This window comes from Ammospiza caudacuta, chromosome Z, assembly GCF_027887145.1.
Source record: "Ammospiza caudacuta isolate bAmmCau1 chromosome Z, bAmmCau1.pri, whole genome shotgun sequence".
NCBI classification, from domain to species: Eukaryota; Metazoa; Chordata; class Aves; order Passeriformes; family Passerellidae; genus Ammospiza; species Ammospiza caudacuta.
Genome location: NC_080632.1, coordinates 35,019,233 through 35,044,719, shown reverse-complemented (window position 1 = coordinate 35,044,719; position 25,487 = coordinate 35,019,233). Strand labels below are relative to the sequence as shown.

Here is a 25,487-nt window from a genome sequence, read left to right as displayed (position 1 = left end):
CTGCAATTTTCCACTGTGGTTTTTTTTTCACTGTTTTGTTTTGACATATGTATCTTTTCTTTAATAAATATATATGTTTTGGTTTTTCTTTTTTTTTTTTCTGTTGAGAAAAAAATAACTTTCCACTCTCCACTTTCCACTAGATGGAGACAGGACACTGGATCACTTTGTCCTCCAGAAGGACACTGACAATCAGGAACACAAAATAAAGCCCAAACATGAGTAAACCCAGGATTTTATTCATCCTCCACTTGCAGGAGGCAATGGAGATGATGACGAAGAGCAGCATGATGAAGAGGAGGACAATTGCACAGAACAGACCATTGCTGCTGACTGTCACCGGGGCAAAGCTGTTAACCACAGCATACAGGAGCCATGGAAGAGGAAGGCTGTTAAGAAACAGAAAAATTAATTTAAAACATTGCAGAAGTCCAGAAGGGAGCACTAGAAGGTTTCTAGTGACAAATCAAAAGACAACCAAAGGCTTCCCGCAGAAAATGAGGCAGGAACATGTTCAACTCTTCTAATAATTGCATAAATATAAATTGTAAGCTTTCTCATGGTTCTTGACGAGAAAACACGGGATTTTTTGCCCCCCACTCTTCCACCTATTATAGTAGTGAATTATTTATCCCTTGGCTGGCAAATCACCTGGCATCCTGTCTGTGAAGAGGAAAACCCCTTTCATTTGTTTCTAGATTTCACACTATCTGCTGAAGCTATTTGCACACTCTTTCCAAGAGCCTGCCTGACAGGAGGGTGGGTTGGAAAGAAACATGACCTTGCCATGAAGAACCAGCACTCTGCAAGGCACTGCCTGCAAAATTTCGCCCTTAAATATCTTTGTCCACATTTACTATATAAACCTCTGTTAAACTGTGAACTTCAATTGAACTTCAGCTTAACTTCTATTTCTGTGCTTGCTGTCATTGCATTTCTCATCTCTCACGCCACAGAAGGAGACAATATCCCTCTGCAAGATGTCAAGCTGAAATAAATATTTAAGACACTGACTGGAGCTTAGCAGGCTTAGAAAGCATGAAGTGAGTTGTCAGAAGCTCACAACATTAAAACTTTGAATAAGCAGCTCAGGAGAGAATAATTTATGACAGCTGCAGTACTAACTACACCAGTCTACAGCTCAGCTGTGCCATTTCTGTTGTAAATGTAGCAGACTGGTGCAGGACAAAACCATTTCCTCTGGCAGGAAGATTAAACATTTTTTTAAAGTAAGAAAGCACTGCAAAAGAGAAATAATTTTGTAATGCATGCTCTGTACTCCAAATTGGAGGACATGGTTTTCATGCATTTTACAGGTTTGCTGCATATAGATATTTCAAAGACTGAATGCTTCTGCATTAATAGAAAATTGGCTAAGTTTTCCTGCTATGTCTAACTACTGCCATTAGCTAACAGATAAAGTAAAAAATATATTTACTATACATTCAAACTTCGGGATCCTTTTTTGTACCTTTTTGCAGATGCTGGTATATTTCCAGCTGTGAAAACCAGGATCTCTTCTACAATCAGGCTGTCTGGCACTGTAACTATGACTAGACCTGTTCTTCTGTTTGCATGTGATAGTAAGAAACAACCAAAGACGGAGAAATTGAAAATATGGACATGATTCTCAGTACCTCCTGTGTTGAAGATGGTAATGTGGGAACAAAGACAGAATTTACCTGTGTATTTCCTGCACATTTTTGAATCACTGAGGCATGGATTACACTTTTTCTGAATCTGATCTACCTTGGTCTGAAAAGACCAAAAAAGAATTTGAATTACAACATTATGCCACAAATCATTACCCTAGAGCTGCCATGAAGCAGTGAAGTGTAAATATAAAACTTCTGCACAATCTCATGTACCTTCACATTGTCAGAGCTATAAAAAGGGTCCTTTTTGTTAACAGAGAATTGGTTTGTAATTTTGGGCTTGTCAGGTATAGAAAAAAAAATTAATCACATGGCAACAGCAGCCTAAACCAGTTATACAAGACAATGACTTTCTGTTGTTATTACAGCAAACATGTTGAATACTGCAGAGGCAATGAATTATTCCTGATCATCATTTATAAAGAAAGCTCTAGTATAAGCCCAATGAGTGGTAGCAGAAAGCAAACAGCAACCTCACAAAAGTATAAAAAGCTTTGAAATTCCTTTTCGGAACAATGCCCTTGCACAATTTTAAAGTGCAATTCACTTGCCTAAGCCTCTCTGTAACGTATCAAAGCAAGGATTAGGCAACAAATTTATAACATTTTTTCATGCAGACATCTGTAAACTTCAGAGCACTTGCCACAGTAACATTCGCTTCCTATTTGCATTACTCTGCTTTTTAAAGATTGCTGCTTGTGGGCAATACCACAGCAATGTGCTAAGAACAAAGGACTTATTTAAAATAGACACAATTTTCTTGGTGTAGAGCTTACCCTACTGTGATGTCAAATATGTTGCTTCCAACAGAACTGGATACAGCCATGTCCCCCAGACCTTTGCGTGCTACAATAACACTGGTAATAAGGTCAGGTATGGATGTGCCAGCAGCTAGAATAGTCAGTCCCATGATTTCTTCAGTAATACCAATGGTCTCTCCAACCTAGAAGAGTTTAAATAAAACAAGAAAAAAGTTTCCTGCAGTGAAGAAATGTTTTCAACTGTCCTGGGCTTTCCCACTACCTTGGAAAATACCAGGCAAGATCACAGAAATTCTAGTTTTCATGGATTTTCCCATGTATCAGGAGAAAGGTAAGGCTTTGAAACAGAAGCATAAGATATTGACAGGCAGTTGCTGATAGTTCTGATGCTACAAGAATGATCAAGTCCTGTGGTCAGGCCAACCACAGCTCTCTGAGCTACTTTTCATTTAGTGAGTACTGATTTACTTTATCCATGGCTACAGCTCCTGAAATAAAGCAGCACCCAGCATGAGATAGATGGACTCTGATTAGAAATGATCTTTTACAGTGCAAAACAAAAAAGCAGGGCTTTTATTTAGTAAGAGTATCATCTCCTTACCTGGTGTGCCCACCAGACCATCAAGTAAGAAAAGAAGGCAATCCAGCTGATAGAACCAAAAAACGTGATGGGAAAAAATTTTCTTGATGTCTGAAACAGAAAGAAGGAGGAACAGTGAAAACCTATATTGAAGGGTGATATGCCATACTCTTAATTCCTTCTCAATATGAGAGTGGCTTCTCATTTTTTCTGATGGCCTGTTCTAAGCAACTGCTCTGATCATCATCAGATGATCAAAATACCTGTCAAGAAAAGTAAGAAACAGAAGCCCTGACATTGGTATATATGTACCTCATTCTTCCAATTGCTTCAGCCATAAAATAAGATTTCCTAAGAACTTGTATGATGACTGGCAAGTTCTGGGTTGTCATTTTTATCATTATTTGTTATGATGCAGTTTGCATATATGTTTAGCTCAATAGTGGTTTGACTTCTAAATTTATTAATAATTTCATGTTTCTTCAGAATGAATGTTTTCAAATTGCTTCAACAGGTGCCAATATCTTTCCTTCCTACATAAGTAACTTTTTGCAACAAATTTCAGTCAGTATAAAAAAGACTGCCATATGGCAGAGCTAAAAATAGGTACACCTAAAATTTATTACAGCATTTACTCTGCTTGAAAACTACACACTTTCTCAATAGAAGATATGTTAAACACAAATTTTCCATGCTTCATTTTGCAGAGAAATGTAATGTTATAATGCTATAAAAGCATGCAAAACATACTGCCAGGCCTTTCAATGAATTAAAAACTCTCTTTAACTTAATTTTCATTTTCACTGTTTCCCTTACTTGTGTCAGATTTTGAACAGACAGTGTTCTTGCAGCCAGCGAATGGGTTATATTCACATTAATGATTTATTTTGGTTTCTGTTCTTTCCAATCTTATGCATTTTCCATATTACCTATTAACTAACTGAATCTATGTAACAAAAAGAGGTCAAGCTAACTACTAAAGGAAAGGAACAAAATTGCAGTACTGCACCAGGCAAACACTATCTAATCAAATTAGTACTCAAAATTAAATTTGTCCTGTGAATGAATTCTAACAGTCTTTCTTTGTGGTCATTGACCTTCTGAATGCAGATCTTACCCTAGATGATTTCTGACATGCGACCAGCAGAGTCGTACAAATTTGAATGAATAACCAGTAAGACTGCCTGTGGAAGTAAGTTATACCACTCTAAATGCCTCTTGCAGCTGCTGCTCAGTCCTGTAGTACTTCTTCGCATTTAGTCCTCGCTAAATCCACTTCCACTCCAGAATTTTTGTGCCCCCTTTCACTGCAGGTCATGCCCCTGCTGCACCAGGAGGCTCACTAAGACTGTGGATCATTCCTAGGTGTTGTGGAAGTATATGGGATTGCAGGGCTTTCCCTCAGTGTGTCCAAAATACCATTTGTTCTGATTCAGATTCTTCAAGCCATAATAAACGCTTCTTTTTTTAGGGAGTTTACAGAGCTGCACAGTCAGCTTTCCTTATATAACAAACTCAACAGACATTTGTATGAAACAGTTTCACATTTAGGAACTGATTAGCACAGAATCAGAGGGTGGCTGTAGACTAAAAGATGATCAGTGTATTGGGCTGGCCATTAGAGCTGGTCAAGCAGGAATGTCACTGTGTTTTGCCAGCTGAACCTGGAAACAATGAGGCTGATCTGTACTCAATGAGACTGTGTAGACTTTCTGCTGATGGAACTGGAACGAGCTCGGCATGTTAACAGATGTAAAAAGGGTAAAGTTAGCAGTGCCAATTGTGCACACTCGTCTACAGCATGGGACAAATAGAAGGTCCATATCTGTTCCATCAGCAGGTGCAGCTGCTGGCAGTGCTACAGAGCACTAACTCATTCCCTGTGTGTACTTTGCATAATGCTAAATGTCCCCCTGAAAACCAAGCATGTTGACTAACACAATCTATAAAATTTCACAACTGAATATACACAGAAATACACATTAAAAATGGTACAGATTTAACAACAATACCAGAGGGGTGGAACACCTCTTCTGTGAGGAAAGGCAAGAGAAAGCCTGGAGAAGAGAAGGCTTTGGGGTGATTTAATTGCAGTCTTCCAGTACCTACAGAAAGCCTCTGAGAGAGACTTTTCACAAGAGCATGTAATGACAGGACAAGAGGACTAGAATAGTAGAAAAAAAGAAGGTTTAGATTGGACATTAGGAAGAAGCATTTAGTATGAGGGTGGTGAGACACTGGAACAGGCTGCCCAGAGAAGTTGAGAATGCCCCATCCCTGGCAGTGCTCAAGGCCAGGTTGGACCAGGCTTTGAGCAATCTGGCCTAGTGAAATGTGTCCCTGCCCATGTCATGAGGGTTGGAACTAGATATCTCTAAGGTTCCCATCCAATCCAAACCATTTTATGAATCTATAATTCTAAACTCCCTCATAATATAAATAACTGAACACCTGTGGGAGTAAAAGTGGTCCAGTAGGTGTTTTAAAGAGATTACCCTTAAATAATCACCACAGCACCTGGAAACATCCTTTTCATATAAATTCCACTACTGTCACAAGCATTGTTTTCAGAAGTACTGAGAGTACTTTGGTTGATCTATTTCTTAATTGCTTCTTAACTCATTACAGAGTTACTTTGTCAAAAGAGAGTTCTAAATTTCTGTCAAACCAGGAAATATGATAATGAGCTTATGATGGAACCTACCCAGACGGAATTTTAAGTTTAAAATCAAAATTTTATATGCGTTGGGGTACAGAAGACCTTAATGCGAAAAGGAATACAATTAGAAAGAAACATATCAATGGCTGTTATAATGATCTGACACCAGTGGGAGCAGAATTAAGACTGGTAGAAATAAATTAATCTTAATAGCCATTTCTCTTTTAAAACTGAGCAGCTAGCACTTTTTTTTCACCATTCCTTGTAATCAACTTTTCCGGCTTCCAACATTTTCCATGTTCCTTGTAAAAGCTCCGATCTTTTGGCAAGACATATGGTTAATGAGACAATGAAGCAATAAACTTGTTGGAACTGGTCACAAAAGCTGCACAGAGCACCTTGCAGCACTGCAATTTGAATGATCACTGCACAATACTCAAGATTTAAGCATACCCTGGCTTAAGCAAAACTAATACAATACATGCTGATCAGTAATAGCTCTCTGATGGTGTGATTGTATGTATCAAATGATTCTTGCAAAACAAGGGGAGACTGCCTGAGTCAGACACCCAGAGAATTTGGATGGCTAAGAACTATGAGCCAGTAACTTTGCAGCATGTGTACTCCTCGCCTGTCTTAGCTAATCCTCTCCCACTAAAATTAACTGATAAGCAGCAGTCCAAGATACTTTAATAGGCTTAACGCTTAAATTACCTATTTTAAAATGGGGAGCATTTAAATTCAGAAAGGGCAAAATTAAAAGCTTGTCCATTTTACAGGAGATGAAATCAAAAATGGAATCCACAGATACTGCTCTACAATATGCATATAGATGAAAATTTGAAAAAGCCATAACCAGAATGCTGATTCTTTTCTGTATGCTGGATTTTATTCCAGACTGTAACAATAAATATCATGCTTGTTTTGTAACTAGTTTCAGCATTCTTTTATGTATTTTATGTATATAGATTTATGTAATTTCTACTCTCTAGCTCTTTGAAATACCAAGAGCTGCCAATTCCAAGCATTTTCCTAGAAGAATTAGTCAGAGACAGCAATACTTCTCTCCATCTTTTTCAGTAGTTGTTGTGGTGGTTGTCTGGTAAAGACAGAGTGCAGGGTTTATTAGCAATTGGCTCTTTTGTGGTTGAAGAAACAGATAAATGAGAGAAGCCATGGCTCATTCAGTTCATCTGCTATTTTCCCTTAACAAAAGCAGAAGGATTTTGTAGTTCCACCGTAGATTAGATGGATTGGTACTGTTCCTGTCTATCAGAAACCTTAAGAACATTTTTCTTGATACATTTCTATACATTTGTTTAGTGCCAATGTCTGAAAAACAGGGCTTTAAGTAGCAAAAATAATCTAGATATGAAGGCTTTTCTTCTAAGAACTTGATCCTGGAAGGTAGTATGTGCTGAATAATGTGGAAGGTAACTTTTTTAATTTTAGCCAGCATTATTACTAACATCTTTAACCTGAATGATTCACATGTTTGTCTTGTTCATAAATGTATCTGCATTGCAAAGTTTGATCTTTCTTTCACACTTAACAGTGCTTAACTCTGATTACTCAGAATCTGCTCTTCTAACTGAATCTGTACAGGAACATGTTGTCCTTGTCCCCTTGGTAACAGTGCATCTCTGTATGGCAACAAGAGTTCATGCAAGTTGTAGCTCTTCGTTTATAATGGGAAGTTGCCGAGATAGAAGGAACTTCCCCATATGGGTCCAGTGATGGCAGGGCTGGAGCCCCAAGAGCCATTTTTATGGCCTGTAATGCAAAGGGATGGACAGTGGAGTAAGGTTATAATAAAAGAGGTGGTGTTCAGTATCTGCTTCTGACCTACTGGGGCGTCTTGGCCACATAATTTTTCTTTCATTCTTTCAACATCTGTTACTCCAGGGTATGGGCAGTTACATATGTGACCTTTACAGAGCCACTGGGGAAACAAGCCATTAGTACAGGAAAAACAGCCATTAGTGATCAAAACACCTGAGCAAGAACTCAGGGAAAAAATTCCCTAAGGACACACCTACCTCTGGGATATGCCAACAACATTATTGATGTTATAGTAACGATTTTAATATATACTGGCTTAATGTGAGCAGGTGTTATTAAGGCACTAAACACATTAAAACATCTAAGCTAGTCAATCAGCTGACAGTTAGCTGAACTAATGCATAATCCACTTTAAGTATACAAAAATCTGCATATGTGTGCACAACAGCATAATAAGGGAGCAGGATTTCGCTAACTTTAGAACCAGAGACTTTGTCTACAAAATAATTTTCCTAGAGCTTCTGGGTTTCATGGAACTAAATGTACCTCAGAATAGTACAAATAAATGCAGGGAAACCATCTCCTTTGTGTGGAGATAAAATATACACTAGAAAAAAGACTCTAGATAGAAGGAAGAACTTATTGAAAAGTGGACACCCACAGAGGATGCCAAAGGCTCCATATGGTCTTTCAAATCTGTATATAGCACACAAGCATTCACTTTATATATGCATATGCTAATCTGAGCATCCTGATGCAGAATTTGGGTTTCTGACTAAAATTATCACACTTGGAAATCGAGCCCCTTATGGCAGACCTGTCTAAAATGTCTAGTCGAGTATGATTTTAGGTTTGCTTTAACTTTTATCTCACAGATTGTCATGGTTTGACCCGGACACAGGATTTCTGGGATGCTGTAGATAGGGCCAATGAGTGCTCAGATTTGAATATTGCCATCTGGCCCAACCACTGGGCATTGGATCCACCTCTGAGAACACAGGGTAAAAGCAGGGCTCTCCCCCTGGCAGTTTCTCTTTGGATTTCCGGCGGGAAGGAGTTGGGTCTCTCCCCCGGCCCAGTTGCTGGCTGGGCGGGGGGAGGGGAAAAGCCATGCGGCCTGGCCCGGGAGAGGTAGGCCTGCCCCCCCAAGGGTGGAAGGAAGAAGTAAAGAAATGCCGGGAAGCAATGGGCAGCCTGTTCCCCCCCTTGGAGACAGACAGAGAGAGAGAGTGCAGCCTGTGTTTGTGGCCGTTACCTTGAAATTTAGTAAACATGTGCTGGCAGCAGGCAGCCCGGCTGAGGAGATGGGGGGGGGGGGGGGGGGGTGTGCAGCCAGGAATCCAGCTGCTTGGAGGAGTTTTTAACCCTTCTTGGACAATGAAATGTTCACAGAACATTAACCCTTCCTAGACGAGTGATGAAGGTCTGGACCAGAGAGAGAGAGAGTGAGAGATGTTGGAAGAATGGAGAAGAGGGAGTGGCATTTTATGCTGGACTCTTTTGTGTAGCCATGGACAGAGCCATGTTTCCGTGAGATACAGAGACTGAGTCCAGGGGGAGAAATGTCCCAGAGCCAAAGAAGATTCAGTGTGGGTACCCCTCGGCCCCAGGGGGTATATAAAATATGGGGGGGACAGATGTCCCAAAGGTGAGATACTGTGCTTTTCTGGAACTGGACAAAGCATCCTTAAAAAGACAACCCTGGAAGCAGCCCTGATCCCTGTTCGGTGGTGAGAGCACCGGAACAAGGATGGAAAAGGCCACCACGACACATGGAAGGACTCCCTCTCCTCTTGAGGAATTGAAAGTTGAGCATTCTAAAGGGGTGGTGCTGGACCCAGAATTGGTGATTTTGGAAGACGTATTGTATTTGGAATTTAGGGGGGAGCAGGAGGAGAGTATTTTTGTGAGGTTTTAATTTTCCTTGTGTTTCCTTTTCTTTTGTGTGTAGTTTAGTAATTGTTTTTGTAGTTTAGTTAATAAATTTTTCTTTTTTTTCAAGTGGGAGCCTGCTTTGTTTATTCCTGGTCAAAATCTCACAGCAGACACCAGAGAAAGTGTATTTTCATGGGGGTATTTGGCCTTGTGCCAGTGTCAAAACTTTGACACAGATTTAATTGAAAACTGTTTTCTGATGCACATGCTGAGCTGTGATAGCAGGCATCAGTTTTGTTAGGAAGGGATTAGTGGGGATGGCACACAGAAATAAGTGAGAATATTTTGAAGATACATTAATGAAGCATACTTAAAATGTTAGATAGTTTATGCAACTGTCTGGTTAATTCTTTGACACCAATGTTCAAAGTAAGCAGCTTGTCATACTGATACAGCCCATCACCTCTTCTGTTAATTTACATGTAATTACAAACTATACTTTTTTCTGTATAAACTACACCTTTCAGTGAATGGAGTTTTAAAACTTTGTTTTTAAAACTTGCCTATCTGGAACATGCATCCATGTTTATCTTTTGTGGTATGGCAAGGTGTTCCAGCTGCTGGATGTCAGCATGGAGTTCTGTTGTGAATGGTACTAGTGTTAATAATTACATGCATCACAAACTTGCAGGCAACTTGTCAAGATATTCACTTCCCAAAGCTATTTTTGAAAAAATGTTCTCATTTGTACACTACAGAATATTGAATAAAGCTACAGGTCTACTTTCATTAGCTTCAGATTTTCAAAATTCAAAACAATGCCCATAAATATTCCTCGCTAATTTTATATCAGATTATGAAAAAAATTACAAGGATAGTTTTGAATGATGAAAGGAGGGCATACATTCAGAAATAAATAATTTTTAAATTCATGCAATATGTTCTGTGTGTTATGTAACAATAGCGATTTCCAGAGTTTTCTGGAATCTTTAAGAAAAAGAAAGCTTAGAAATTGGAAAGGGAAAAAGCATGAGAAGGGAAAGAAGGGTAAATGTCACTTTATAGCCTTTGGAACCTTTTATCTAAAAAAAGTCAGAGATCTTATTTCAGCTTCTTTCTTGCACTGAATTGCAGTTTTTCAGTGTGTGGGATGGCAGGAAGGTTTTTCACTATGTGTGAGGAGGAAAGAAGAATTCAGGGTGTTGATTTATAAACTTATATGCTGTGCATGCCTCTCTTGCACCAGTTTTTAACCTGTTTTTGATCAAGAAAGGAAAAGAGATTCAAATGCCACTAATTTTTTTTTTTTTTCAGGTCTTGATGCTCTCTCTTTTGCTTTCCATGAGCCTTCCCAGTCAGGTCTATTTGTATATGTAAGTATAAAAGTGGTAAGCCTTGGTAACCTGTCAGTCTTACATTACTTCAAGCTGTGTTTAGGAAAAAACTAGTAAGTATTTTATTCATGAGGACTTAAAAATCTCATCCTAGTATGAAAATTACAAGATTATGGATGAAAGAAAAAGGTCTAATAGAACATATGTTTGAACTACAGAAAAGATTTAGTCTCTAAAAGCCTTCCAGTCATATCCTTTAGGGCACTGCAGACAGACAGATACTCAGCACTCATGTGTTCTGCAGAGATTCAAAAATACAAATGTGAAGGCCCCAAAGAATTTTTCAGACCATTCACTTTATATCATACAGTATAAGTGAATACAAATCATAATCTTTATAGAGCTACTAACAACCAGCTGCTCATAAACACCCATTTGCCATTTGAAGATTTGAATGCTAACATTGTGACCTCTTCTTCAAAGAAGAAACAATCAGAAAAACCTGATAGCTCTTGTTCTTTTTTGGCATTTAACTAGAGAGCCACCCTTCTGTGCAGTACACACTGACTTACAACAACAGTTGTAAGTTACTTACAGGTTTTCGGACATCTGGCAGGGTAGCCCACAGTGGAAAAACAATGGGTAACACCAGAAGATAGGTGACCTGCTTGCGTGGGGTTTCGGGCCAGGCCAAGCTGAGAGGCTGTTCCTCCTCATCCTCTTCATTCTGTAAGAAAAGCTCCAGTGAGCAGATTACCAAAGTAGATGAATGAAGTTAGGGATTCTTTCAAAAGGAGTTCAAGGACAGCATTGTGTTTCCCGGAGAACACAACACGTCTGAAAACATTGCATGAACACCACAGCTACCTACCAACATTAGCCAGGACACACCAAAAGAGACTTTGGCCAGACTGAGAGGGATCCCTACGGCACAGGCTGCCTGAGCATGTCCACTGGTTGACAATGTGGGTGGTCCCTTGGGATGCACAGGGTGTCTCTGACAGGTGTTCCCATGGCTCTCCCTTGGGATGTGGGCTAGTCTAGTCATGGGTTAAGACTTGTCTGGGCTGCATCAAGCCTGGCCACACAGACAAGAGAGAGAGCACGTGTGCACACACGTGCCTGTGTGCACGCACGCACACACACACACACACACATACACCTTTACGTGTGCATGTAGATATGTACATGTACCTAACTACTTAAGCTTTTGAGAGTAACTTGAAACCTTACTATTAAATATACATGCACATGTATGTTGGTATGTGTGGTCTTCTCCACAGGTGGGTAGGGTAAGTCAGGCACCTGTGGAGCTCTAATGCTAAGCTGCTGGGGTCAGACTGGGCTGCTCAGGGCTCTGCCCATTCAAACTGTGAAACCAACAAGGACAGTGATGGCCCAGCTTCTCTAAACCCCAACACTGTTGCCAGGTTGTCTGCATGAGGAAAGGACTTCTCCTTGTCTCTACCCAAAGACTCATGTGTTCAGACCAGTCACAACACAGCAGTGTTCCTAACAACTTGGTGCTAAAACTGAAGACACTCCTCTCCAATTTGTGTCACTGATTTTCACACTGGTCCCTAGTTTCCATTTATGTGTCAGCTGCCCACCTGTCATCCCTGTTATAGAGTAGGTGTATAGGAACCCTCTCCTATGAGAGCAAACATTTGGCTTCCACACACTTCTCTTTCCTTAGACTGCTTCTGCTAACAAAATGGAGCAAGTATAGTGGGCATGACTCAGCCTTTTGCACACAGGTATTAAAATAACATTTAAATTGTTAACATAGGTAGGTGATGTCTCCAGAACTGCACATAAATTGCAGAATCAGGCAACTGAAAAAACAGCCTGAATACTACTTTCAAACAGATGCGTACAATGCAAATGCTGTTAAACCTTGGAAAGATTTCTACAGAGCTCAATGAAAGCTAAAAAAGTCTGAAAAAGTGCACCCAATGATAATTGTTTGACAACATGAGTGATATAATGATGACTTATTCAGGTAGTGTTCTTGAGTTTTATTTTTGAAAAAAAGATACTAATTGAGATATGTCCACAATATGCATGTTATTCCCCCAATAGATTTATAATCAGTTTCTTTTCAGTTATTGCCCTATATTAAGATTGCTTACATAAACCTTATGACAATGCTATATAAAGCAATCATTCAAATTTTAACACCAGTTGTTCTTTTCTAAGCAAAAGAGTTATCGATGAAACATCACCATATGTTGGTATTGTTAATAACATTCTATTTACTGCTAGTTTTGAAGAACTGATCTTGATTATTCCACTATTGTGAACTTCCGAATTGTTGAACTGCCTGAACTGATCAGTACCTACAGAAGCAAGCTCAGCTCTTAGCTTGGGCTTCTTCACCTGACATCAGTGGACTGAAAGCAAACTCCTATTTACCTCTTGACACACTAATGAGTTGCAGCTACTTTTGAGTTGCGTGTTAATGTTAACAGAGGACAATATTTTGCTAAGCCCTATACTTTGTGAAACTCCCAAGTTGCACAATTGTATGATAACAGTAAAGTACACAGGTCATAATGGCTATAATCATTAAAAACATTTTAAAAATGTATGACCACAATTTGTAGCACTCAACACAGTACTTCAGAGACTCTGGAACTGCTTAGAGGCTAGCTTTTGTCTTTAGCTTTCAGCTCCTCACTGAAATGGACACACTATGCTTCATTGCTGGAAATTTACCGAAGCCTGACTTTAGAGGAACTATGCTAGAGGAGAAGTTTATGAGGCTACTTCCCAAACCCAAATCCATTCACTTTCCATTCTGGCTTTTGAGGTGGGCAAATCAACCTGAAACACAGACACAGGCTCAGCTTTGAATTATGATAACTGAGATAAAATTTGAGCGCAAAAGGACCAATTGAAGGGTTGCCTAGGTAACTCTTTCTGAATGGCCTCTGTGTAATTCAATCAGCCAACTCAGCTGGAATAAAGCTTTCTAAGTGACTGCTGCATAAACAGCACTGAGTGGCAAAGTACTTCCTGAAATGCCATCTTTAGAGATTAGCCATGATTAGCAGTTATATTTAATCACAACAAAACTTTATATTAGTCTGAGTTTGCACATAAGTCTTAAAAATATCTAGACAGTAATGCCTATGTTAGTTCAAGCAATACTGTACAGTACACACATATGGCTCAACAATGGGCCTTGTTCTATTCTCATGACTGTGTCAAACATCTCTGGGTGTGCGTGAGCACAGAGGCAGTGTCAGTGGCTGTTGCAAAGAGCCATAAAGAATTGCTTTTGGGCATTGCCACATGTCTCCTGAGAAACCTTGATCTATCTGTTCAAGATTTTTCCTCTTCCAGTTGTCCTCCATCATCCCTTTCCCCAAGACAACTATCCCCAAATTATAATGTCAAACACAAGCTCATGGTGCAGGCAAAACACTTTTTCTTGCTGTTTAACTCCAGGATACATTACAGATGTTGCAGAATGGATATTCTTTTCCCATTTTGTAAATTGGATTTGGCATCTGATTTTCAACACTGACCTTACAGAAACCAGTGGAAGTAATGAAGTTCAAAGTATTTGTAGATCTAGCTTCCATGAATTTCAAAGCAATACTAAATTTTCCATTGATGTTGAAGAAAAGAATGGGAAATCATTTCGGTAGCTCTAAAACCACACAAATGCGAGTGTCATGCTGTGGACTAAGCAGCAGCGACAGGAAATGACTCAGCACAGATTTATGGCAGAGACTGCATGCACTGACTGTGGCTCCAGCCACATACATACTGAATATGCGCTATCACAGTTCATACAAACTAATCCTGAAAATATAGTTTTATTTCTGTATGATGAAAACTCTGTACTTGCAATGTTCAGTCGGAGCATATTCTGCAGTTCTAAGAAGAAAGCACAATTATAACATGATATATACTGAGGAATTCAATTGCCTAAACACATACGATGGTACCATTTTAGATGCCTTCTGGTACCTGCCTTGACCTCTACATGCTCTAACAGAAGTGAAGGATATTCTGCTCACTTTATGACGCACCTGCCACCACTGCGCAAAGATCTCAGTTTTTTTAGGGCAGCCAAAGTGCTACTACCTACCCATCTCCACTCCAAATCTCATTCCCTGCTATGACTCAGTAGCTAATTAACTTCAATGATACTGGACTGGACATATGGGAAAGCTGCACCACCTGATATGATGAACTCTGGTGCTAATCCATTAGAAAGAAATGCAGCATTAGGTCAGAACAAAAGCCAGTTTACACCAGTATATTACAGATATGGGCATTCAGAGAATAAGCATTGGAATATGGCATATTTTTCATCTTCCACCAATTCATAGAATCATAACAATATTTAGGCTGGGAAAGACATTTTAGATCATAAAGTCCAATCATGAAGAGAACACTGCCAGCTGCATCATGAAATCATGTCCCCAGCCACCATACCTACACATATTCTAAATACTTCCATGAATGGTGGCACAATCCCTTTTATGCTCGATAATTGATCCAATGCTTGACAACCCTTTCCATGAAGCAATTGTTGTAATCTCTGATCTAACTTTCTCTGACACATCTTGAGGCCATTTCCTCTTGTCTTGTCACTTGGTGCTTGGGATAAGAGGTTGACTCCTACCTGGCTACGCCCTCCTTTCAGGCAGTTGTAGAGAGTGATAAGGTCTCCATTGAGCTTCATTTTCTCCAGGCTGAAAGACCCACCTCCCTCAGCTGCTTCCCAGGACTTGTGCCCCAGACCCATCACCAGCTCCATTGTCCTTCTTGGACACACTACAGCAATTCAATGTCTTTCTTGTAGTGAGGGGCACAAAAGTGAACACAGGATTTGAGGCCTTATCAGTACATCAGGAAAATCCCCTGCCCCTGCTGGCCACACTATCACTAATATGAGTCAGGATGCCACTGGACCTCTTGGCTACCTGGGCACACAGCTGGCTTGTGATTAGTTGCTGTAGGCCAGCACAGAATCACAGCATCACAGAATATCAAGGCTGGAAGAGACCTCTGGAGATCTAGACTAAATGACCCCTTCTTTCCCACCATGAAGTTTTTCATTCCCCAGCCTATAGCATTGTTACATAGGGTTGTTCTGACCCAAAGGCAGGCCACAGCATCTGGCCTTACTGAACCTCATACCACTGGCCTCAGCCTATGGATCCAGCCTGTCCGACCCCTCTGAAGAGCCTTCCGACCTCCCAGAAAATCAACACTCCCACCCAAATTGCATCACCTGCAAAGTGACAGGCTGTACTAGATCCCCTCATCCAAATTATCAGTAAAGACATTAGGCAGGGCTGGCCCCAGTACAGAGCCCTGGAGAACACCACCAGTGACTGACAGCTGGATTTAGCTCCATTCACCACCACTCTGAGCCCTACTGTCCACACCCAGTCCACCCCTCCACACCATGGAAAGCCAGTATCTCCAGAGGAATGATGGGGGCAATGGTGTCAAATGCTTTACTAAGCTCCAGTAGACAACATCCATAGCCTTTCCCACATTTACTATATGAGTCAATTTGTCACAGAAGGAGATCAGGTTGGTCAAGCAGGATCTGTGTCTGATAAACCCAGGCTGGCAGGGCATGACCCCCTTGATGTCCTGCACATGCTGTGTGATGGCACTCAGGTGATCTGCTTCATGACCATCCCTGGCATTGAGGTCACACTGATAGGCTTGTAGTTCTCCAGATTCCCCTTGCCACCCTTCCTGCAGCTGGGCATCACATTTGCCAACTCCAGTCAACTGGGACCTCCCTGGTTAGCCAGGACTGCTGTAATGATGCCAAGTGGCTTGTGAGCACTTCCATCAGCACCCTCAATACTCTTGAGTGAATCCCATCCACTCAAGATTCAGAGATTCATGTGTGTTAAGCAGTACAGCAAGTCAATGGCCATTTCCCCTTTGATTACGGGGGCTTCATTCTGCTCGCTATCCTTGTCTTCCAGCCCAGGGGTCTGATTGACCCTGATGACAGCCAATCTTGCTGTTAAAGAGTAAGGCAAAAAAAGGCATTCCATACCTCTGCCTTCCTCCTATTCCTTGTTGCAACGTTTGCTATTGTATCCAAGAAAAGATGGAGATTGTCTTTAAGCCTCCTTCTGCTGATGTTGTCTTTCTAGAACACCTTTCATTTCTAGAAACACCTTTCATTGTCTTTAACTGCAGAAGCCAAATTAAATTCTAGATGGGCTTTGGCCCATCTATTTTTTTCCCTGCATTACCTCACAATATCCTTGTAGTCCTCCTGAGCTGCCTGTCCCTTCTTCCAAAGGTCATAAACTCTCCTTTTTCTCCTGAGTTCAGCCTGAGCTCTGTTCAGCCAGGCCAGTCTTCTTCCCAGACAGCTCCTCTTTCAGCACATAAGGACAGCCTGCTCCTGCACCTTTAAGATTGTTTTCTCAAACGATGTTCAGCCTTCCTGCAGTCCCTTGTCCCCTTGGGACTACATCCCAAGGAATGCTATCAGCCAGTCCTGTAAACAGGCCAAAGTCTGCCCCCTGGAAGTCCCAGGCAATCCTGGCAGTTCTGCTGACCCCTTCCTTACAGCTCTGGGAATAGAAAGAGGCTCTCCTTTTGTGGTTTCTGTGCCCAAGATGGACTCTGGCCACCACAGCTCCCTCTAATCCTCTGTTCACAGGCAGCAGGTCCAGCTGGGCACCTTCCCTGGCTGGCTTCCTCACCCACCGTGAGAGAAGTACCAAGGCATGTTTCAAACAGCTCAGAAACCTCCTGGGCTGTCCCCTTTCTGCTATGTTGTATTTCCAGCAGGTGCCTGATATGCTGAAGTGTCCCAGAAGAAAAACGTCCAGCAATTGTAAGACTTCCTCCACTGCTTTTAGTATATTTTTGTTTTCCTCTTTGAACTGGTTGGATGGTCTATACTAGACTCCCACCAGGATATTGATTTTGTTAGTCTTACCCATACATACGCAGCCCTTTTATCACCATCATCAAGCTCTGGAAAGTCAAATACTCCGTAACACACAGGGCTACCATGCCACCTCTTCTTCTTTGTCTATCCCTTCTGAAGAGTTTATAGCCACCTATTGCATCACTCCAGTTGTGTAAGTAATCTCACCATGTCTATGTTACTGCAATTACATGATAGCTTTCCATCTGCTCAATGGCTTCCAGGCCCTCCTGTTTGTTGTGCATGCTGCATACATTGGTGTAGATGCACTTTAGGTGGGCTACCAGTCCTGTCATATATTGGGTGGGAAGGAGCCTTAATTACTACGTGACTGTTCTCAGGTGCTTGTTGTTTCTAATGGATTGATGATGATTAGGTCTTTCCAGCTGTATACGGATCTTGACCTTCCACCGGCACCGAGATGGTGAAGGTGCAACATGAATTAGGACAGGGTCATTTCAAATGTGCTTTGGTGTACTCAGCAGATGGAGCAGACTGAATCCAGGACTGCAATAGCACGCTGCTCCTCAAACATTGATGTGCCACTCTTAGGCTCATCTCTAACATGCCTGCTTTCATTCCTTTCTTCTTTCAAATCTAGTTTAAGGCTCTTTCACTAAGCCCTGCTAACCCTTTGCCCCTTTGAGACAGGTGTACCCTGTCTGTCATCAGCAGGCCCAGACTTTTTTAAGCCAAGCTATGATAAAACCCCCTAAATTTCTGCTGGTGATACCATTCTTGGAGCAAATTATTGACCTTCTGCGTCTTCCTGTTTCTTCCAGCATCATGTCCTCTGACTGGAAGAATACAGAATGACATACTTGTACCCCTCATCTCTTAACTAGTCAAGATTTAGGCAGAGCTGCATTAGATCTTCACATATAATAGTTATTATTGTGTTTCCATGAAACCCTTAATAATTCTGTCATAATTCTTTTCACTCTTTATGCATAGGATCCTAATTTCTTCTTGCTGATGTTTGAGACTGTCTTTTTGTTATAGAGACATCTGCAGTGCTGAATATCAAATGTATACTAGTGCCTAGATGGGATAAATGTGGTACCCTGGCTTATATTTTATTGTTATTATTATTATTATTAAGGACAATAAGGAAATGAATCCTCTATTAGGAAAATGCCCTCCTTGCATCTTAAGAAATGAGATTAGAAGTGCTATTCTGCTCAGTGTTCTCTTTCATACACCTGTAAAAAATACTCTTTTAAACCAATCTACATACATTCAAAACTCTATTCTTGCTACTTCAGCTCTTCTTTTATTTAAATCATTAAAAACAATTAAAAGGGGACAAAATCTATGGATGTTCCATATTTCACAGTTCTTTATGCAAGAGCATCTATCAAATACTTACCTGTAATCCCAGGGAAGAAAGCACTTACTGGTTTGATCCGGACTCATTAAGAAACATGGGGTGGTGTGGGTTAGAAGGAACCTTACAGATCACCTTGTTCTAACCTCCCTGCCATGGACAGAGGCCTCTTCCACTAGACCAGATTGCTCAAAACCCCGGCCTGGCCTTGAACACTTCCACAGCTCCAGTTGGGACATTCACAACTTCTCTGGGCAACCTGTTCCAGTACCTCACCGCCCTCAGAGTAAACAATTTCTTCTTAGTATCTAATCTAATCTATCCAATTTTCCCAGTAAAATTTTTCCAAACAGAGGAAATGATGGTGTGTTCACATTACATAAACAATACAAACATATGGTGACATTTAATCCACAATTATTTTGCTTATAAACAACAGCTTATAGCAAGCTTCATCTGCCAAAGTCACAAGGTAGTCACTCCTAGCAAGCATCACAAAATCACCGTCTCCATAGAGCCTTACAGTCATATTACATTAGGAAAAACAGTTGCTTTTCTGGCAATGAAACAGAATTTTACACTTTTTCCCCACACATTAGGAGGAAACGGAAAACAAGAACAAAGAACCACCTCATACTTACCAGAAATACTGAATCTGCCACTCTTCACCAACTACTCCTATTGTATAACAGCTATAACATATGAACTATAAATACCATATTCTGAGGATTAATCTTAGTCTACCTAAAATGAAGAGCTAAGCTATAAATTCACATCCTTGTACATTTCTTGCGCATTCTGAATGCTGATACAATTAATCAATAAAGAATTAGCATGAGGTCTAAAGAAGAAAGGAAACTCAAGACAGGAATTACACACAGTTCCATTTGCTTATGCTATAGTAGGGACATTGTACTACCTATAGAGAGGCAATTCCTTTCTTTGCTGCAAAAGACTGCTCAGGCCTTCTTTTGTTTTGGGGTGGATTTTTGTTTGTTTGTTTGCTTGTTTGTGAGGTTTTTTTTTGGAAATGAGGTCTGTAGAACCCAACTTTTCACAATGAGTAAGTCAAGAAAAACAGATGTGATTGTCATCTCAAATGTTCTCTGTCCCAGAGGTATATAGTGATTTTCAAAATTGAGGTTTATTTTTTCTTTAGAAGGGCACATCTCACATTAATCTATTTCACTAGAAAGGCAGAGAGTGTAGGCAATACTCTATGAACAGCCTCAAGTCTCTGCCTTCTGCTTCTTATCTGTAAGCCTCATCACTCATTTTTCTTCTCCTACAAGTAATTTTTTAAAAAAAGGGAAGAAGGTGAGATAGTAAGTTAGTAGAAGAGTATGCAGTTTCTGGGGTGACTAAGAAAGCAATATCTTTCCTCACAAATTCTTGAGTAAAATTCAACCAGGCAATAATATTAAAACCATTAGCTTTCAGAATGCATTCTTTATATGTGTATACTCTTCTTAGGACAGCTAATCCTTGCTGTACCACTACTGAAAAGAGCTGAAAAGAGCTACCTTTAGAGTGGACCCTATAGGAAGGAGTAAGGTCAGGTAGGTGTTTCGTTCATATTCTCCTCTTGCTGCTTATGTTCTCTTGGGCACTTGAAGAAATAAGTAAAATTACAGGTTCCAAAACCGATATGCTAGTTTTTATGCTATGTTATTGCCAGCACTCTTAGGGGAATTTCAGAATAAATTCTCAGAATATAACATACAAAACTGCAGTGAGCTCACCTGGAGAAATAACAGCTATGGTATCATGGAGATACTTCTAAAGAATAATACTTCATCTTCATGCCATTTTGCACAGTCTTAATTTTCAAGTAAGTCAAACGGGTCATACAGCAGCAAAAAATGTGGAGTAGGCAACTGAGTACATTGTGAAAATAAAGATCTACTCATTTTGATAGCAGCACCTACTCTTTAAGTTGCAATGAGCAAACAAGATGGAGACATTTCCTTAAGGCCAAATGTGGCAACTGAAAAAATATTTGGGCTTTGGAAAATAACCTTTTTATGATGAATCAAATAACTACCAGGGATGCTGGACTATATCACAGCCTTACGACAAAGGCTGCATTAATCTTCTCTACGCTCTCTCTCTATGAAATAGTAATGTTTAACGTAGCTCAGATTAATACCCTGAGACAGAGAATCCAATGCTCCTCACATTCTCACCAAGCTAATTTGCTGTGAATGGAATGAGTATTCCAGGTCAGGGGAGATATGCCCCAATCAATGCTCTGTCTTGAAATGGTGCTGCTGCTCTTCAGCGGGGAAGACAAAACATGCTTTGCCAGGCTGTTGCTCAGGTAAGTGGATTAAATCCAATGCAAGCAATGAAGCCTTTGCACCACTCTCCTATGACATAAAAATTGCCTTATATTTCTACGGAAAAGTTATCTCAGTCATGGTTGGCATGTAAACACTTTCCGGTGGGGTTTCCACGGAAACAGGAAAAGCGGTGCGCATGTGTGCGCGTGTGCGTGTGTATGTGCGTGCATGTGTGCGTGTGTGTGGGGGCGGCAGGAAAAGGTGTTATCTTCAGATTGGAAACTATTTTTAGGTAAGCCACAGGTTAAAACAGCTACCAAATGCCAGTTAAGAAGGTGGCAGGGGGTGGAACTGGACTTCTCAGAAGGATCACATTCTGAAGGGCACTTTATAAAACATTTAATGAGCTAGTAAGTGTCCTTTCAGTCTTCCTTAATTTTCTTGTGCATGTTTGGTACCACTCTATGAAGTGGTATTATATAACAGAGTCTTCTCCTCTGTGGCAACCTGCTAAAGGTTAAGAGACAGAATGCTGTAAGTAGAACAAAATCCCCAAGGAAGATGCAATATCCAGCAGAAAGGAAGGCAATTTCTGACTTCAAATAAAGCAGTAATGTCATACAGATGGTATGGTGGGAGGAGGTATTGTTCCCTCCTGTGCTGGCTAAAAAATAGGAAGGAGACCATAGCCGTCTGTCCTTCTTAGCTGATGATCCCAGTTTTATCAAAGAGTAGGATATCAGCTGCTACTTAGAGTAAAGTGGGGTGATAAAAGTCTCACTATCTGGCAGAAATAGAAATGTTGCTGGGTACATTTTCTGGACACCCTTTTTGAATTTCTACAAGTAGCATTAGGACAGAATTTTCCTTGCTGCTCAAGGGCTTGAACTAGAAAGAGAACAGCTGAATTTCCGTGGAGCACAATGGAGTAAGAAAAATGGGAGTTAAAGTCTAGGAAAAAGGGAAAGGGAAAAGCAAGACAGTGGAATTTGGAAGAGAGAAATGAAGACATTAAGCCAAAACAAAACAAACTCCCAAATAAACTAGGTGAAATCCACCTAGTCATGACACCTTGCAGAAGTCATTAACTTGACAGTGTCCTAGCATCTGTCTTGTGTGGTGTTCCAGCTCTGTGTAAGCCTTTCCTTCTTTTTGAAAAAGAAGGAAAGAAAGAAAGAAAAATAATTTGGGAAAAAATATAAAGAGGTTCCTTAAAAGCCCCTAAAGAAACCAGGAAACTAAATTGTGGCAATGGGAGTATTATCCTTAAAAAAAAAAAAAAATTCAAGTATATAAAAATCAAAATACAATATGAAAGCTATTTTTTTCTCCTTTGCTTGCAGTCTTAGCCTGGACCATCTTTTCACAAGGGTCTTTTCCTCAACTTTGTAATTTTAAAATAATAGGGAATTTATAAGTAAAATGGACTTATGTGCATATTCTGTTTTTACTAGAGTAACATAGAATATTTAATGTACTTATTTTCAGACAATTCTAGCTCTAATACAGAGATTGCTATTCTAAAATGCTTGTTTCCAGGGATTTAGACCCAGACACTATAATCTGCATCAGTAAAAAGTAAGAAAAAACCCAGAAATATGCTTGTTTTGCAAGACAGGAAAGCATGACGACCATAGTGGAACTTGACAATGGAGGAGAAAGAATTAGATGCCTATGCAGATCCTCTGTATCATCATGGTAAACACACTTCACATTGATCTGCTCTAGAGCCTAGAGCCATTTCTCATCCTGCGGTTTTCAGGACAGCATTTTTTCCCCTCAAAGGCATACCTGAAGCTTTGTCAGTACAGACTGACAGTCCAGAGTGACAGTTGTCTCTAGTTTCTCAGTTCTAAATTATCATTTCCACAACATGGAGGCAAAACAGCTTTTTGGAGGGATTTTTCTAAGCAGAACTTATGGATCACAAAACCTTATCCTTAGACTACACAAGTGGAAAACCAGAGACAAGCAATTTTATACTGTCTTTCCAAATTCTGGCACTACAGCAATGCCTTTTTCATTAGAGTAAGGAAAAATAATCTAAATTTCAAGCTGCTTGATTGAATTCTACTTCGAAACAGAAGCAAATGGTATCAATATAGAATGGAGAACACTTGGTTACAAAAAGATCAAAATTCAAGACAATTTGTAGTTAAAGTTTTGAAAAGCTAAAAAGAAGGCCTAGGAGGGCAATGACCAAGTTACCTTCTTCAAATTGTAATATTCATCAATGGAAATGGTCACAGAAATGCTGTGAGTGGCCTTCTGTTGCTGCCTGCAAACTTTGTCTACTATAAATTGAGAGTAATCTTATTAGTGTTGGTTAAGTCCATACACAGAGCAGAAGGAAACTGAACCCTCAGTGTTAGCTTCAGAGTGACGTAGAGTTTGGAAAGGTGTTTAAGGAAGCCATGTACAAAAAGCCAGACATGCATTGAGGGGAGCCTCTGGTACACTACAGAGTTGGCAGAGACCCTGACAATGAAGCAGGGTCCTAAGTATTATGGAAGCCTATTTACTTGTTCCATGGATGAGTAGACTATTTGTATTACAGCTTCTCAAAAATTCCAGCATGTACTTTTAAATTACAAAATATGTTTCAGCAATACTCAAGCAGCCTAAGAAAGCTGTCAGGTTACCACTGGAAGAAGACAACATTGGAAAGGCCACTGGGGAGGAATCCAGCATGGACCATTTCAAAATGCTGTTAGTAGACTGCTAATTTTTATTTTGACAGCAGATACCTGAAATACTTTCATTCAGATTGATGAAGCTAAATCTGCAGACTCATTCCTCCTCCAGAGGAGGAACAAACTGCCCTGCTTTGTTCTATTGTGCCATTTGGATACGGATAAATAATGTATCCCACATCTAATAGAGCAGAATCATTGTTCAGGATGTCCTAACACTTGCTGAAATTAACATAAAAGTTCCAAAGCCTGCATAACTGCAAATTTAAACTGTCTAAAGGGAGATAAAAGGAATTGCACATTGCTGAGTAATGTACTCTTGCAATAATTTTCCCTTCTTCCCCTGCAGTGGATTGAGACTGAAAAAATTATCTCAAATGATAAAGCTCTTTGACCTTGCAGATTTCTGAAGCCTAGGAAATGTTTTATTACAATGTAAATTAAAAACATGTGGATGTTGCTGTGATATGTGATTGCTTAAGATTGCTTTTTCTTCATTGTTTCCACTGAACATACTCAGTGGGACAAAAACCTTATGAAGCAAGATAACAGAAGGAGGGATGCAGAAGTTTGTGTACAGGTCCTCTTGCATAATGAATTTTGACTATTTCATGATGCACATCGTGACAGGTTCTCTCTAAGAGAACAGGTTTTGTGCAATGTGACAAGCAATTTCTATTCGCTATATTTATGGCTTCAAACATCTTATCTATAAAGTAAAAATACATTTCCCAAAAGAATAGATTCCAGAGTCCTACCTTACCTTACACTAAAGGGCAGGGACAGAAGGCAAGATCTTTTACATATGGCAAACTGGGTTCAGCTGTAAATGAAAACTAAATATTATGTAGTCACTTCATACTCTCAGCTACTTTCTATTAAGATGTTTGCTTTCAGTGAAAAGCACAATCAAACACACAATATATTTGGTAACACAAGAATAAAAAGAAGAATAAAAAAGTCATTAACCTCTTCAACATTATGGGCGATTCCATTCTGCACTGGTCCTGAATCACTTGGTGGTGTTACTGCAACTTCCACTTTTGCACCTTTCTCTGTGGCACCATCCATAGATAAGAGAGGGAAAACAACAGAACAGAATATTAAATTACAAATATACTATTGAAATAGCTGTCATATATTCAGTCTGAGCAAATTGTCAAATACTAATGTTGAGTCAACATCTGTGTTAAAAGAGAAGGAAAAGAATTTGCCTAGTACCCATTTTCAATAAAAATCTTATAAGCAGTGAGTAACATTTTGAGAAATATTTAAGTTCATTGCAATATTCAGTGTTCTTTGTTTATGCTAAATGCACCGAGCCTAATAGTTCAGGTAGAAAGTGACATAGAGCATTCACCCCTGACTTTATAGAATGCACCATGCTGAATATAGGTGAGGGGATATATTCAGCAACAAAAGTTTTATAACACACTAACTCCTGCAATTAGTAAATTCAAAGCTTTGAAGCTGTAATCCTGCTGTCTTCCCTGCAAAAATGTGGGAAGGAGTAAACATATGGTGTAATAATATGTAATAATAGAGGACGATTTTTAAACCAGAATCCTGTAGTCCTTGTTCTAAACTTGCACAGGAATTAAA

General features: G+C 39.9%; 1 protein-coding gene across 1 annotated transcript in view; it reads right to left on the bottom strand.

The window, feature by feature from the left end:
• Positions 1-108: 108 nt before the first annotated feature.
• SLC24A2 (solute carrier family 24 member 2) overlaps positions 109-25,487 on the bottom strand; it is a 105,041-nt gene continuing 79,662 nt past the window's right edge. Inside the window, exons 6-10 of the mRNA XM_058823940.1 lie at positions 24,855-24,940; positions 11,242-11,373; positions 3,018-3,107; positions 2,432-2,598; positions 109-389 (exon numbers count right to left, since the gene is read on the bottom strand). Coding sequence (XP_058679923.1) covers positions 140-389; positions 2,432-2,598; positions 3,018-3,107; positions 11,242-11,373; positions 24,855-24,940 — 725 coding nt within the window. The 3' untranslated portion in view covers positions 109-139. The remainder of the gene's footprint in view (positions 390-2,431; positions 2,599-3,017; positions 3,108-11,241; positions 11,374-24,854; positions 24,941-25,487) is intronic.